Genomic DNA, 17381 nt, shown 5'->3' with positions numbered 1-17381 from the left:
CAACATCCTGTTACTGCAAAGTTGTGGCAGGGCATGCTGGGAAGTGCCTACCCTTGTATTTGACCACAGCACTGACACCCCCCCTATGTCAGAATTCTCCCCGTGCAGATCACATCGCTGTCAGTGTGCCTACAAACTGACAGTTCAGTTGTCTCTCTCCCAACACTACTACTAGTATAGTACTCCTTTCCACACACAGCTGTCGGAGAAAAATGCACAAACAATGGAATTTTTTTTTGTTTCATTTATTTACGAACATTATCTCTGAGGGACAACAGAATTTCTGGCCTTATCTCTGTACATGCAATTGTAGAAAATAACATTTTGTATTTGTGTATTCTGCAGGAACTTGTATACAGCTGAATGATTGAACCGCAAAAAAAGGCAGCGTAGTGCCAAGGCAGCACCAGCACTGCCAACACAATATGTACACAAACAAGTGGAAAATAAAAAGAATAAAAAAGTTACATTGTTACATTACCAAGAAATCTGGCTGCTGCATCAGTCCACACACTGCACTGAAGTGATCTGTAACAAAAAGGTGTGGAGCGGCTGGCTAGCTCGATATTTACACATATGTACAATGTCTCTTAGAACCATGACAGGAGGGAAATTTACAATCTGCTGAGACATGAAGCAACATACCACAGGTGAGTTACAAAGAATAAATAATTTGAAAGTATAAAATTTGGATGGGGGGGGAAAGGGCTGGTGCCTCGGAGCCGATAATCTGGTTTACGGGCTCTTAAGTAACGGTTTCAAGGGACCTTGTCTTTAAAAGAAAAAACTGGTTAAAACAGAGCAGACGGAGGTCCGGTAAAGGACTGCAATAACGTGTGGGAAGATATATATAAAAGGTAGGAAACTGCTAATGGTTAACTGGTCAGCAAATGAAAGTGGAGACATTTAAATCTAATCGGAGGAAGCCAATAGGTGGCCATTTAAATCTAATCTGAGGAAGCCAATTGGGGCCAACATCCAGTCTATCAATTCTCTAGGACTTGCCAAACCTCCTGAAGCACAAATGTTCAGGCCATGAAATTGCTTCCTCAACTGTGTTCGGCCTGTTTTAACGGACATTTGGGGTTTTTGGCTACTAAGATGCAAAGTCCATCGCTTGTACATCCACAGAGAAGCCATTCCTGACAGAGCCGTCTGCAGTGTGATCAATTTATCAAGGCTGCCCCCTGCTGGTAGCACACGAACACTGCCACATCAGGCTGTGTAAAGGAACGCTTCAGAAGTAAAGGTTTATCAACACAGGTGACACGGGATGCGGTCATTTGGTCTACTGCATTATGGTAGACAGTCATTAGGTCAAATCCATTAGGTCGACATGCTAAAAGGTCGACATGACTCTAGGTCGACATGGGAAAAGGTCGACATGATTCTAGTTCGAAAGGTCATTAGTTCGACAGGTCATTAGTTCGACAGGTCATTAGTTCAACAGGTCATTAGTTCGACATTGTCTATGTCGACATTCACAAGGTCGACATGGAGTTTTTCACTTTTTTTTGAGCCAACATGTGCCGACAGGCGGTATTTCATGCCCTACCATCCACTAGGGCGTGGTGGGAGAATAAAATAGTGTGCCGAGCGCAGCGAGGCACCGTGCCCGACGCATAGCGAGCGCAGCGAGCGATGCGAGGGGATGCAGTGCACTTTAAACTCTGTCCATGTCGACTGTGTTGACATTCAGGTAAAAAAACAGTGAAAAACCCCATGTCGACCTTGTGAATGTCGACATAGACAATGTCGAACTAATGACCTTGTCGAACTAATGACCTGTCGAACTAATGACCTTTCGACCTAGAATCATGTCGACCTTTTCCCATGTCGACCTAGAGTCATGTCGACCTTTTAGCATGTCGACCTAATGGATTCGACCTAATGACTTTCGACCATAATGCAATAGACCAAATGATCCCAACCCGGTGACACGGGTGAGCAAGAATCACTGTAATGGCCTTTGTATCACTTTGTGACCGCAGACATCCTGACAAAGAAATGGAAATTCTTAGTTTCAGCAGTTATTACCAACCCGGCAGCATTTTAGCAGGAAAAGCACAACTAATGCATTTACTGCATTACCTGTCCTGTAAGCACTTCCATATAAAGGACAGTTTTCCAATGGGAAGTATTACCACCAATACACAAATGTTTTCCTTTGTTTCAATTGGCTGACGGGAACAAAGGGCAAACACAGACATCCCAGCACCCTCCTCAGCATCCTGATGCCCGCTCAGACTGCACAGGAGGCAAGGGAGCCCTGTTTGCACTTTCCAGTGGTGGACACTGACAGAGCTACTGCTGCACGAACCGCCCTATATCAGGAGACTGCCTGCCTGACTGCCACCTGCATGTTCTGCCTAAAGGTACTTGCCTGGAATGTAACTCAAGAAGCCTTAAAAACTGAACAGTCAAGAATATAGCAAAATAAGGGAATAACAATCTGCAGGGGAGAGGAAACTGAACCAGGCAGTTAAACTGGTCCTGTGACAAAAGAGTGAACATGTGTTCATTTCCAACGGGCGTTGTTTACAGAATGCAAAGTTGTTAATCCAGTAAGCAAGAGAAGTTCTGTCTCTACAGCCGGAGAGCAACAACCCCCCCCCCCCCCCCTCATATTTACTTGCAGTTTTATTTCTATACATTTGGTCTCCAGAGCAAGCAGTTGCCAAGTAAACAAACTATGGGCATATAAATGGCACTACCCACGAAACGCGGGTAGTGATTAATGCGACAAAGCTATGCTACCAGCCTAGCACTCTAAGAGTTGTATTTTCAGAAGGTTATTCCATGTACAAAGATCTTTCACAGCTGGGCTAAAAAATGGGCGGCGCTTATACAAGATCGGAGATCTAGACTCATGACAACCATGTGACTCCCCAAAGCCAATTAAAGAAGAACCTTTTTTAAGATGGAAAAATCTGAACATGCACTGGCAAACTGCTCTGGAAAGAAAGACTAACGGGGGACTGTTGGAATTGAAACATTATATTTTTTTTGGACGTCACCAATTTCACCCAAATTAAAGACGAGTCAAAAGTTGCCAAGCGGTACATTCACACGGATTACTGAAGACTAAAATTTGCTAAGGCAGACCTCAATATTCCTGCTAACCAGCTTCAGCTTCGCAGATACATAAAAAAAAAAAAAATGAAACGTTCCAAGACAACAATACAAGTGGAACCTTAACTTATTCCTCAGATCTTTTGGGACAAACAGATGTATTTACTTCCCTGCATTACCCTTTCATTGAAGGAAATAAATTGTACTCAAGTGGTTCCATCAGACCTCAAGGTCTGATGGAACCACTGTAGGGTCTTTGCAAGTATTGTCAGGCGTGGACAAAATTCACACAGGAGACAAAAACTGATCAAAAATATTGAACACTTTTTTTTTTTTGGCCCGTCTGTTGCACACATTCCCGGAATCAGTCTCTTCAAAGAAGCTGCTGCCTAGGGTAAACTATATATTACAAAGTTTTTTAAATTTATTTATTTCTTTACACAAAACTGAAAGTGATGTTACAGTACATAAGTTATTTACAACTGTGCAGTAATGTGTTTGCAAAATAATTTATCTAGAAGGCAGCAAAGTACATTGGGTAATGTGTATAAAAAACTGTACATAATTTACCAGATACTTTTTTTTTTGTCTTTTTGATACATATACAGTAGGAGTAATTGGCTCTGTAGTGTTTCAAGTTGAGTTCTCCAACAAGAGAAACAAAATGCCCAAGAGATTAAAAGATGGGAAGAGGGTGGGGGGAGGTGAGGGACACATTGAGCTTAAAGTCTCCTTTTTAAAACAGAATTTAGAACGGTCATGCTCGCCACTGCTGGTTTTAAGCACGGAGGAGATGCGAGAATCCTAAACCAGGTATTAACCACATGCAGGATCTGCAAGCAGTTTAAAGGAGCCGGAACAAATTAATGTTAACGGGAAAAACAGGCCTGATGCTTTTTTTTTTCCAATAGAGGCCTGGAGATTTACAGGCTGACCTGAGGTAGTCAGCGGCTGAAGGCGGTTTTGTCTCGTTTGCACCATGGCCTAAGCAAGATGGGGGATAGAGAGATTTAAAAAAAAAAAAAGCCAAATGAAAGTAGGTCCATAAAAAAGTTCACAACCGCCAGACCTGTAACTGAACATGACCATGGTGAATGGGCACCTTCCCCATTTAGTTCGCCACTACGTTTCTGAGCAGGCCGCAATTACGTGGATACAATACACACAAATGTGGCGTCCTTGATCCCTTGCTCTCCGCCTCCCTAGCACTCTGCCGGGGCGTGCTCCTCCCACGGCGGCCTTCCCTGACTGCTGAGAGGAGTGGTGGGTTTAAGCTGTGAAGAAAGTGCAATTCCTTTAGGGTTTTCCATACTAGCAAAAATCGAAATGCTTCCTCCTCTTGTAAGCAGCGGATTCATCAGCAAGCGATACGATGCAAGTGAAGTCTGAGCTCCTCTACGCCAAGGGGGCCGGCCCTTGCCAGTTTCGCAGTAAGTAAAAACAAACAAACCCGGGTTGTCCGCCTTGTCATGCTGGCAAAAGCACAAAGTCATCATTAACGTCCACCATTGGCACATAGAAAGAGGGAACTTCGTTGACGCACATGGACTTGTGGCTAGTTGGATCCAGTTCTTGCATCTTAAGCTGCCATTCCATCCTCTGCACGGCGTTCAAGGCTGCGGCTTCATGCTGCTGTCTCATTAACACGCAAGTCTACATGACACAAAGAAAGGCATTAAATGACTGCAACCACAATCAGTTCAGCATTCTCAATAGAAAAACAAAACAAAAACTGACTCTAGAACAGGAAAATTAAGATGCTGAAAAACGCTCCAACTCCGTTATAGCCAAATCGCCTCAAAATCTGAAGCCATACTCTTCCACGAGAAGTTATAAAGGTCTTCATCACGTATATACACACAGGACGGAATTCACTGTTCTCCTGTGCAAGTAACAGCCATCTACACAAGCAATCATTTGGTTAAAACTAGAGCATAACAGCAGCATTTGGGAAACTGTAGTAATGTGCTACATTCTTACAGATCACTTTCCCAGATGACAGAACCTTTCCCTCCAATGTGTGCGTTAGAATCTACGCAACTCCTCCTACAGTACAGCGATAACAGCAATTGCTTAGTGTATGTGAGCTGGGTTCATCTACCAGCACTTAAGCTAATTGTAGTCACTGGCTGCAAATAGTATATAACGTGTAGGGGTCCTGCATGTTAGGTTATTAGGATGAAAAAGATGGAAAAGTCTCACATGAATAAAACAATGTCCCTAAAACACCAAACTCTAGTATTAGAGAAAGGGGTTACTGCTCTAAACTGTCAATATTAAGATATTTTAGTCTTTCCTGGTACGTTTTGTGATGTAGGCCATGCACCATTTTAGTTGACCTGTTGTCTCTAATGTATTTATATCCTTCCAGAGATATGGCCTCCAGAACTGGACAACAGTACTCTAGATCATACCAGTGACCTATACAGAATTGAACACGGTACTCTAGATGAGGTCGTGCCAATGACCTATACAGTGGCATTATTACTTCTTTCTTTCTTTCTACTGCTGATACCTCTCCCTATGCAACCAAGCATCTGACTTGCCTTCTTCATTGCTTTGTTACATTGCCTACCTGCCTTTAAGTCCCCTGAAATAGTGACACCTAGATCCCTCTCTTCCTCAGTAGTTTCCATTATAGTGCCATTTATACTATATTTAGTCTTTGGATTTCTGAGACCCAAGTGCATGATTTTGCATTTTTTTGGCATTAATCTGTAGTTGCCATGCTCTTGACCATTCCTCTAATCTACCTAGATCAGTGGTAGCCAACCCTAGCCCTCGAGAGCTACCAACAGTTCACATTTTACAGACAACCTAGCTGCTGCACAGCTGCACTCATTAATCACTGACACATTTTAAAAGATACACAGATGGAGCTAATTAGCTCACTTGTGATTCTGTGAGGAGACCTGCAAAACATGCACTGTTGGTAGCTCTCGAGGACTAGGGTTGGCTACCCCAGTCCTAGATCATTAATCATTTGTTTTACTCCTCCAGGTGTGTCTACCCTGTTGCATACCTTTGTGCCATCTGCAAAAAGGCACATTTTACCATTAATTTCTTAATCCTGTGACTACACTCCTTTTACTACAACTGTTTTCTGTCCTGCAACCAAGATCTTAGCCATTCAACCATCTCAGAATCCAATCCCAAGCTTTCAAGTTTATTTTAAAGCCTGCAATGCGGGACAGTGTCAAAAGCCTTACTAAAGTCTAGAAAAGCTACATCTACAGCCCCCCTTGATCTATTACTTTAGTCACCCATCTATTACTTTTCAGGCTAATGGAAGAAACAAATTGCCAAGCAGCTGAAGGTCTGCTTACTCTACTTTTCCTATAATGCGCTAGCTGCTATCCCAGGTTGGTGAGTGGGAATTAGAGGAAACTAGAGAAATAGTTGCTTGGATCAGAATTATTTGCATAAATTTTAAAAAAATATATAATACTCGCCTTCATTCTGTCATATTTATCATCGACATCCTGCAGCCAGGAGAGGAACTGGCGAGCATTGAACCGATCTCTAACTGATTTATTTTCGTCTCCCTGCAAAGCAAAGAGTAAACAATGTACACAATGTAGGTAAAAGTGTTTGGACCTCCCTGCACAAGCGAAATGGCGTGGTCCTGCTGGAGACACAGGTTTGTGAAGGTATAAAACATCAGATCAGACTTATGTGTCTGGCATCAAACGTTCTCCTGGAAATCCCCAATCCCAGAGTGTAAATCAGATACAGTAAAGGATGGAGCTGGTTGCATTAGGCTATGGGTGTGTTTTGGCTGCTTTTACAGAAAATTCAGGTTCCCTGGTGGACTGGCCAGGTCGGAGTCCGGATCTACACAGCATTTAGACCCTCTGAAGTACTGGAAAGACAGGTGCGTTCTAGGCAGACTACCTCCTTCAGTGTCAGAGTTGATCACTCTGCTTAAGGCAGAACAGAAGGATATACCGCCTGCTGTTACCCAGAAACTTGTTCGTGGACCGTTTGCCAGAAGGGTGTCTACAGTAATCACTGCAGGTGATCTCGTTGCTGTCAGTGTCTTTGATTCCTCCCTCTTCTTCAAACCCCACATTTAGTATCTCTTGCAGTCCTGGCATTTTAATCTCAAACATATTGCTAGGGATAAGACCCCTCCTCACCAACATAATCACCCACTCACTGGTCATCTCCAGAGTGGACTACTGTAATTTCCTCCTAGTCTCCCTGACAAACCCCTCTACACCATCATCTATATTTAATGCTGCTGCCCAACTCCTCTTCCGCTCCAAATTTACTATGCCCACCTGCCCTTTATCACAAACCATACACTGGGCCGGCCTTCTAAATCCAATTCAAGCTGTCTCCATACTCCATTCAACCAGTGCAAGATTTTCCCTATGGGCTTCTTAGTACTTATTACTATTATTTCAGTGTCCTGTCCCCTGATGCAACAATGTTTCCATATCATGCACTTATTCTACATAGTCTTGCTCTAATTTTGCTTTGATGATTTATGTATTTTGTCAGGTGCTGCGGGACCCTTGTAGCACCAAATAAATTACATGGTCCATTTAAAATGTATCAAAATACTGTGAACTCTTTCCGGCAGGTGATAGAGCATTAATATATTGAATGAGAACAGATTGTTATGTTCTGGTGTAGGAGCTACAATGCTTTATGTACTAAAGATGAAAATGACCAAACATTTTTTTGGGGTTACTTAGGCCCTAATTTTTACACTTTACCAGTGACATCACTGGGATACATTGGAAACATGCTGGTTATAAAGGCTTACATTTATAGTGTGCAGCGATGTTATAGGAACCTTCATAGCTGACCTCTGATACCCCTTTCACACCAGCCTAAATTCCCGGGTTGAGTCCGGGAACAACCCGGTACTACCGCTGGTGTGAAAGGTACCCGGGACAAATTACCGGGCTAATTTGCCAGTAATCCAACCCTGCTAGGTAGCAGGGTTGTTCCCGGGTTCAACCCGGGGACCTGGCTGGTGTGAACGGGGTAGGGTATACTTAACCGGGTTGCCGGTCCTTGGTGTCCTGTTATCCGGGAATCCACGCAGTCGGCGGTCGCAAATGAAGGGACAGGTGGTGGATGATGAGGACGCAGCTCTCCGGCGGCAGTGAGGGCGCCGGAGAGCTGTGTCCTCTTCATCCGCCACCTGTCCCTCATTTGCGCCGCCTGTGTGGATCCCTGGCCTGCGTGGAGGACCAGCAACCGGGGTGAGTATTCTTACCACCTCCGCCGCCATCCTGCCGACTGCCCGCCTCCCCCCCACCTCCTGACGGCCTCCTTCCCGCCCCCTTTACACACCAGAAAATGCAGGGACATTTCTGGTGTGAAAGGTTCCCAACCTGGGAATGTCCCTGCTTGTCCCGGGAACTGAATTCCCGGGTTTGTCCCTGCATTTCTCGTGTGAAAGGGGTATGAGTGCAGTAGCTTTCTGAAGAGCATATACTCTCCCACAAACCTCAAGATACATTGAGATACACTCACCTGATTTTCCAGAGGCATGTTATAGACCTCAGAGTCCAGCAGCATGGTGCAGGCGCTGAAAGGCACAGCCTGATTGGCAATTGTCCTGGCCGCTCTACAATGAACTCGGAGATTCTCCTGTTCACAAGACACTATGAGCTTCTCCTAGGGAGCAGAAAAAGGAGTTACTCTTCACCCATGGGCAGCCAGCTTTCAGGCGATCATGGGGAGAGGCTACAGATATCATTCCAGTGTGTCAGGACCAGGTGCACTTACTCTTTCAATGCTGTGTTGCAGACGAAGCTTTCCCCTTACTGCTTCTTGTTGCCGGAATAATTCTTTGAGTGGCTCCGACAATGATGGAGGTGGTGCAATCTGCAGGCACAACACAACTACAATTATTTCAGCACAATAGGTTAACTGAGGTTATGTACCATAGAACCCAATTGTAAACTACATCAATTGGCAACTTTTACCATACAGTTCATATAAATGTTAGGAAAACCTAGTGACAAACCGCTACAGGGCCAATGGTATTTAGACAAGTCTTTATATCTCAACACTGCAGATTACCAGTCAGTAACACATACTGAACTGTGGCACATGCCCCCTGCTGGGTGTCTATATAAATGGTCGGCTATGGGAGCTATTTAATTGTCTCTCCAGACATGCCTGAGTGCTCCAGGCAGCGCAAAGTGACTAAGCCCATCTGAAAGAATCACTGGGTGTCTAAAGTACAAATATGGGTGTACAAAATAGACTTTCACACATTTTCCCACAGCTCCATAGGCAGCAAGGAAAAAAAAAAGAAGTTTGAACAGAGAAACAATTGAATAACTGATTGACTCCCAGCAGTGGGATCGTGCCACAATTGAATCACCCACCAAATGACTGCAACAGATTTATGGTCAGAGCCCCAGTTTCCTCAGTTACCAGCAGAAGAGTTTTCACAAACATCCCCTATGCTAAGACAGAATATTTTTGATTTATAGGAGAGTCAATTTAGTATTAAAAATCATATGGCCTTTTCTAACGTAACAGAAACTAAGAGGGGGGGGTATTCAATCCCGGGTCACAACTGTCGGTACGTCCGACAGCTGTAACCCTGGCTTATTTCCGTTTTTGCTGCCTGCGTATCGGCATGCGGGATTCTATGTCCTACCTGTCGATTGGCGAAAAGGGGGTGCGTCCACGTAAACAGCTGTGATTTGTCCAGACACGGCCGTGATGGAAAAAAACGGGCCTGACTGCTTTTGAAGTCGGGCCTATTCTGTCAATTTGCCTCTTCAATGCTGTCGGGAAAGACAGCATTGAATAGGCACCCGCCGCTATCTCCCCCACATTGGAAATAATGGTGGGATTGAATATCCCTCGAACACTGTAGCCAGTTATAGGCCTGAGAAATATACATGGCAATAAAATTTTTCATTTTTTTTTTTTATTATTAGTGATCACTCACCACTGGAATGTGGAGCTTGCTGAGTGGTTTGCCGTCCAATAAATAGGAGCCAGTGTATGTTACGTACTCTGCGTAACACTGCGGTGCTTGAGGGGTGATGTAACACAAGATTTTCCTTTTCTCTTCAATCTTTTTTCTAATCTGCAAATACTCAAAGTATGGGTTTGACCGGTCACTATGATATGGCTCAATGTCATCTAGTTTTATAGCATCAACTATGGCTGCCAAAGTCTGTTGAATCATCTCTCGAGTTTGTTGACTGGTGTTGCTGATTATCTGCTGCTGAAGCTGGTTTGGTTTCTGCAGCTTTCTCTTACGTGGGTGCTGCGTTTGAGACTCTTCCTCCTCTGCAACTTTACTCTTTCCACGGGTCGTCGGCGTGGTTATGGTAGGTGGTTCTCTCTCCGCTGGGGAGGAGTTCTGCTTATTCTGGTTGGCGAGCATCTGAGCCCTGTTGCGTGTCATACGTTGAGGTATCTCTTCTACTTTGGGTGGTTTTGGGACGTCAACTGTAACTTTTGGCGCCTGCTCTGGAACTTCTACCGGGGTGTTGATTTGAGGTGCCTCCACTTGAGCAACTGGTTCACAATTAACATTTTCCACTGGTGAACGATCAGCAACCTTCACATCAACAGGCTCTATGTTCTTTGGCAACACCTGAGCATTGGTCTCTGTAGAACTCAAGCTTTGCTGAACTTTAGTTTCTATTTGTTCTAGAGCCGTCAGCTGTACATAAGGAATTGGAAAGTTTGTGGTGTCAAACACTGGCTTGGAACTAAGAGACAGCACTGCGGTATCCACTGTAGATTCCTCTATCTGAGGTTTTTGCTCTGGCGTTTCAGGTGACTGCTCCTGTACCTCCATTGTACATATTTCTTTAGGCGTCATTGGTTGTGGAAGATCCATTTCATTAGTGTCACCAACATTAGTGACATCCGAAGGAACCACAGGAATTTCTGCAATTATGTTCGACTGTTCACTAGCTTCAGCATCATTCTCCTCCTTGACTGGAAGTGGAAGGTCTGGTAGAGAAAAAGGTCCAAGGTCCAAATCATCTACCACTGAAGAAAATGGGTCAGCCCATGGCTCTGGATCTTCTTGATTAGGTGGGGGTAGGTCATCAGGCTCTACATCCATTTCTTTGACAGAGGCTAAAGTGTCTGCAAGAGGTTCAGAGTTCATCTGGATGTCAGTTGTCGGAGTCTGTGGTTCATCAGGAAGAGTCTTACAGTCACTGAAGAAATTGGCAAGGGGGGTAGGGGACATGTATGGAGCTTGGTCATCTGAATGGGGCATAACATCTTCTGTTTCCTCCTTATCAGTTTTTAATTCTTCAGGTGCTGGTTCAGACATGGCATATGAAATGGGGGAAACTGGGTAAGGTGAATCAGATGAAATGAAAGGAACTGCAGCAACAATAGCTTTATCAGATGGGCAAAAGTGCTTGGGTGACTCTGGGAATCTTTGAGGAGACTTTAAGAGATCGGATCCGACGGACCAGCTTGCAGCATGCTCTGAATTGTTACCCATAAGACTGGGTGGCATAACAGAGTCTACATTCCTAGCAGCTGGACTAACCCATCCTAGGTTCTGCTCAGAGAGCGTGGAACTAAAAGTATTTTCTTCAACCGGTGGAAGAAAACTAGACTCTGTAGGTGGTGGTAAAAAGGCAGGTTCGGGAGGTAGAAAAGTAGATTCTGTATGTGATGCATGAAAACCAGATTCATGAGACAAATAAGTAGCCTCTGATGATGGAAAACTAGATCCTGTATGGAGAACATAGTTTTGTTCTGGTGGCATGAAGGGTGGCTCCGAGGGCAAAAATTCAGACTCCTGGGGAAGAAAGCCAGTCTGGTGAGGAATATAAGCAGGTTCCTGGTGTAAATAACTTGATTCTTCAGGTATGAAGTCAGGTTCAGCAGGAAAGCTATTTTCATTTGGAAGAAAGTTATTTTCAGACTCTAAAAATGCAGGCTCTTGTTGCATAAAATTTGGTGGCTCTGGTGGGGAGAAGCTTTGTTCTTGGGGCAGAATGGATTCTGTAGCTTGTTGTGCCTCTGCAGAATCACAAGGCAAGCCAAGTTCAGGTGGAACAGCACTTTCTGTAGAAGGCTCCAGCAAGTCATCTCTTTCTGATGGTGAGGACTTTGCTTGTAAACCTGAGTAGACACGATCAGGAGATGGAGCAATACTTGCAATGTCCACAGGCGCACAAGTGACATCTTCAACCCTTGGAGAAGCTGCCCTGTAATCTGGTGAAAAATAACCCGGAGACAAACAAGAGAATTTCTCTGCAGGTAAGAGAGGTTGGACCTTATCATCCAACATCATCTGCATTGGTGAACTGAAACTAGAAGATGCTGGAACACTTTGCTGTCTGAAAAACTTCATTTCCGAAGCTGGAAACTCCTCTTCGGGAACTCTTCTTACGTCAATAGAAACTGAACGGCTACGACTGATGGAGGAAGATAGTTTAGTTGGAGTTTGGCTAGGATTGTCAGGAATCCCACCAGATGTATTTGAATACCGGTCAAAGAAGGTCGGCGAGCAGGCATTCATTGACATTGCAGACACAGGCAAAGAATGTTGGGTATCTGAACATTCAAACATCAGCTCTGGGTAATCTTCCGTGCTACATGAGGGTGTCCTTGGGGTCTGCATCACTTCTTCATAGCTGGGACAAGAAATCACAGAAGTAGGCGTGGGGACGCCTGTTGGCCTGCTTTGATCTGGTCTTGGGGAAGCAGTAAGCACTTCCTTAATTTGTGGACCATTGAGCCAATCTTTAGCATCATTCCCAATGACTGTTTGTCCTTTATTTTCAGGCAAAGTTGTATACAAGGATGCCGGCTCCTTTGCCTTCTTTTCTTTTAGGAGGGGATCTGTAACAAGAGGTTTCTTCGTAGTCAAGTCTAAACTTCGCTTGCGCAATTCTTCAGATTTTATTTTCTCTTTTAACTTTGGATCCCCAGATCGGTGTCTCATTTTCTCAATTTGCTTCATTCTTTCTTTGTGCTTTTTGTGCCTCTCTTCTATTTCCAGATCTTTTTGGCTAAGCATCCTTTCAAAGCTAGTCATCATGAGGTCTCCGTCCCCCAAAAGTTTCTCCTTTGGTCTTGTATCTTTCTTGTTGGTTTCCTTGACCACGCTTATTTTATCATTTCCATTACTAATTTTCAGAGTCTCGGTTTTTTCTTTATCTGGGTTTTCCTTCATGCGGTCTTTCAGCTTGTTTTCACCAAATTTCACCAGCTCTTCTTTAGACTTCTCTTTTGACATTATCGGAGGACAATCCTTCTCTTTCACAGTTTTCTGCTCATCTCTGTGGAGCTTAAAGAATGCTTCCAGATGTTTGTCTCTGTGCTTGTCCTCTTTGCTTTTGTCACGATGTTTATCTTTCTTTTTCTTTTCTTTGACCACCGAAGAGTTGACAATATAGACTTTGTCCTTTTCAGACTTCTTTAAAATTTCTCTTTCACAATCGTGCTTCTCTTTGTCAATAGAAAACATATAATCTGCGCTTCTGTCCAATTCCTCTTCGGTCTCGGTCTTAACAGTGAATCCAGTATACACCTCCCCATCTGTTGCTGGAGTTTCTTTATCATACTGTATAGATTCTCTCCTGGTGTAAGTGTCTTTCACATCATCCAGTTTTTCAGTTTTTTTATCGGACTTCTCCTTTCGGGACTTATCCTTTTCGTGGCTTTTCTTTGATGATGAGGAGGAGTGCCTATTTCTTTCTTTCTCTTTAAGTTTTTCCGCTAAGCAAGGTACAGGCACTAAATCTTTACATTTTTCTTCTACAGGTTCCACGTTTGTTATAAAAGCAGGTTCAAACATATTCCCAAGACCTGTATCTTGGCCCCTGTCTGTAAAACTGTCTGAAGAAATTTCACTGATTTTGTCATTGGAGTCATCCTTGTATTCATTGAGAGCTTCTTCTTCCAATTTTTCCAACAAACTCTTTTCTGCTTCGCCTTTTGAGAATTTTCTATCTTTAAAATGATCTTTATCTTTGTGTTTGTTTTTGGCTCTTTCCTCACTACAATGTTTCTTGTCTGTTTTTTCAACTTGACCCTTTAGTTTGGATTTTTTGTCTTGAGTGGAATCCACAGACACTCTGTCCTTGCGGTATTTGTCGATAGAGTCTTTGTCTTTTTTGTCTTTGTGTTTTTCAGAGCTTTTCTCTTTTTTCTCCTTCCCAGAATCTCCCTGTATTTTATCCTTTTTCCTTTCCTTCTGCTTTTCCCCTGAATGCTGCTTGTCATTAGAATACTTTCTATGTTTTTCGGACTGGGAAGGCTCTTTGTCTTGGATGATGGTGTCCCGCTCATGATAACTGTCTGTTCTGTGTAAATCATTGCTGTATGCCTCATTGACTTTGAACCCTGGCACATAGCGTTCTTCCTCCTCTTCACTTTCATCTGTAAATATGTCAGCAATGCTATACCAATTTTTACCTCTTGCCTTTTTCTCATCCTTGTCACCGAAATCCTTTTCTAAAGAGCAGTTTTTATCTTTTTTCTCACTTTTCTGGTCTGAGGAAGATTTTCTATCTTTGTGCAAATCTTTGTATTTTTCCTTTGTGTCTTTCTTCTCTCTGGCCCCTCTATCTGTTTCCTTTTCTTTCTGACTTCTCTCTGAAGATTTTTCAGCCTTCTCTCTCTCCGAGTCCTTTGACTTTTCCCGATGTTTCTCAGATTTAGACTTCTCCTTTTTCTCCGAAGTCTCTCGCTTTTCCTTCTCTTTGCCCGAATGGTGCCTTTCTCGTGCCTCAGAATTTTTGAGAACAAGCTCTGGTTCTGTCTTGTCTTTACAAAAAGCCTCTGTGCCATAGTCATTCAGCTCTTCTTTATACTGTTCCTGTTTTATTTTAGAATCCCTGCGCTCTTTCGTTACTGAAGAATCCCTTCTTACAGAGTCGCCATCTTTATCCTTTCGGCCTTTAGTATATTCTATAGAGTCTTTTCGTTTCTTTTCCCGTTCCACTGTATATGATTGGGTACCTTTATGCAAGTCTGTCTGGTCTTTCTTTTTGTCTGAAACTTTGTCTAAAGAGTCTCTCTCCTTCCTTTTTATGACAGTCTCTTTCTCTGGTTGCTTATCTCCATATTCTCTTCGGTCTTTGCTTTTGGATTCTTTTTCTTTGACTTCTTCTTTGACAGTTTCCACTATAAGTTTTGTGATCGCATCAGTTTTACCCTCCCTAAAGTCAGTGAATGAAGAGTCCCAGCTATCCTCTGCTTTAAAATCAAAAGACGAATCGGAGGACATTTCTGAAATCCATAACCCTTGGTCATCTGAAGTACTGTACTTTGCTTCTTCATTTTCTAAAAATTTATTTTTGTTGTTGAACTCTTCAAAAGGTGCCTCGTCTTTATGAGACTTTTCCTTCTTTACTTTCTCCTTCTCCTCTTTAAAATTTTTATCTTTATCATTCTTGGAATTTTTTTCTTCCTTCAGTTCGCTTTTCTTTTCAGATTTGGAGGATTTGTCTTTACTCTTCTTCTTTTCTTCTTTGTGGGTTTTAGGTTTTTCATCTTTGGGGGATTTCTCTTTAACCATTTTTTCTCGTTCTGTTTTGCTGGACCGGTCTCTGTCCTCTTTTTTATTACAGTCCTTACCCTCTTTTGCTTTCTTTGATGACTTCTCTTCTTTGGCAACTTTACATCCCTCTTCCCTAAACGACCAATCCTTCTCCTCAGATTTAACCTTTGGGAGTTTATCTTCTTTCCTGAGGTGTTCATGATCATGTTTGACTACTTTTAATTTTTCTGGAACATCCTCGAGAATTATTGACTTATCAGATTTTTGTTTAGAGTCCTCGTACTCAAAGGAAAAGCTTTTAAGAATCTTAACCTCTTGGTTAGTTTGATTTTGTCCTTTTTCTTTACTTTTGTGTTTATGTTTAGTTTTATGTTTTTTCACTACTTTTCCTTCTTTGTCTAATTTGGGTATTGCCCCTTCAACGTGAACATGGAAAGAGTTTTTTTCATATAAGTTATTATGTGTATTACTTTTCTTTTTGTGCTCGTGTTTCTTTTTAACCGGTTTCAAAGACTCCATACTGGAGTCCTCAGATGCGTAATCATAATCACTAGTCAACCGTGTCCGTGTGGAGTCCGATAACGAGCTAACATCTGACCAGTTTGGAGAAGATACAGTTTTCCAATTGTCTGTCCTCCAGTGCTTGGAGTGCTGGTCGGGGATATTCGCATTGTGCTTCTGTGATGCTAAACTCCCTTGAGAAGATGCTGATAAAGAGCTAAACAAAGAAGTTTCCTTCAAAGTTAAGGCAGAGTTTTTTATACAGTTTGAGCGGTCCAAAGAAATCATATTTTCTACATCGCTCTCTAAATTTTCACTTTCCGTTTCAGAGGAGCAGAAAACATTTTTCTTTCCAAATTTTACTTCCTTAATTTTTGTATCTTTCTTCCGTTTCTTTTTTACTTTTTTCTCTTTATGCTTAGCTATAGGCTGCTCCCTGGTTTTATTGCTCGGTAAAACGGGGTGAGCCGACAAACTGAGTTTTTCAGCCCCTACAGAGATGGAATTGTCCTCCTCGTCTGACGTATCGGAAAGGATACGGCGAGCAGCTTTCTTTGGTGCAGTCGCGTTTTTAGAATACGTTTTAACTTCCATTTTAGGAACAGAAATTGCACTGTTGTTCGCTTTAGCCTCTTTCCGGAATTCTTTTTTCAGCAGATGTTTGTCGTCAACCGGAGGCACACGGTCTTCTTCATCATCCTCGTCAAACTCATACTCGTCTTTCACAGGCGTGCTTTTCGGCGGGTCCTGACGTTTATTACCCTTATGTTTGGACCCCTTTTCAAACTCTGAGTCTGTGTTATTGCCATCAACCGAGCTGGATGGTGCAAATGAAGGTGCATCCTCCTCTTCCGAACTTTCTGCAAGGCAAAATAAATCCATTAGCGCAAAGCAAATTAAACACATTGGTGCATGCAGCGGAACATGAAGCATTTGAGAGAAGACTATTTGTGACAGTTTAATCGGTAAATTATCTCTGGGGTTCGTGATAACTACAATGAAACTGAAAGTACATGGTGTACATACAGCAGTCCTTGTACTAGCATTTGCTCCATTAGTATAATCTATGCAGATTTTAATTAAAGCCTAGTCATGGCTATTTCATGCAAATGATATGAACTCTGACAACAGTACAATCAAAACGAGAAAAGCAGCTATTGATTCAGACATCTACCCAAATGTGAACAGCACTTATGGGGCCTACACACGGGCCAATTTCAAGGGATTCTTTAAGCGATCTAACTAGCTGCGCAGCCCTGCTTGTCGCCATTATCTGGCGATTAATGCATTTGTAATATCGCCAGTCAAGGCCAGTGTTCTCACTGGTAAA

The 17381-nt window shown here is 42.9% G+C and overlaps 1 protein-coding gene across 2 annotated transcripts in view; it reads right to left on the bottom strand.

Annotated features, from left to right (window-relative positions):
• Positions 1-4043: 4043 nt before the first annotated feature.
• ANKRD11 (ankyrin repeat domain 11) overlaps positions 4044-17381 on the bottom strand; it is a 167660-nt gene continuing 154322 nt past the window's right edge. For both annotated transcript variants that reach the window (XM_083163990.1, XM_083163991.1), the window contains 5 exons: positions 10004-16911; positions 8821-8919; positions 8566-8709; positions 6525-6617; positions 4044-4725 (listed from right to left, as the gene is read on the bottom strand). In XM_083163990.1, the coding sequence (XP_083020116.1) occupies positions 4540-4725; positions 6525-6617; positions 8566-8709; positions 8821-8919; positions 10004-16911 (7430 nt within the window). In that variant the 3' untranslated portion in view covers positions 4044-4539. The remainder of the gene's footprint in view (positions 4726-6524; positions 6618-8565; positions 8710-8820; positions 8920-10003; positions 16912-17381) is intronic.

Source organism: Crinia signifera, chromosome 11, assembly GCF_055691185.1.
Source record: "Crinia signifera chromosome 11, ASM5569118v1, whole genome shotgun sequence".
NCBI classification, from domain to species: Eukaryota; Metazoa; Chordata; class Amphibia; order Anura; family Myobatrachidae; genus Crinia; species Crinia signifera.
The sequence above is the reverse complement of the archived record's forward strand: the minus strand, read 5'-3'. Positions and strand labels throughout refer to the sequence as shown.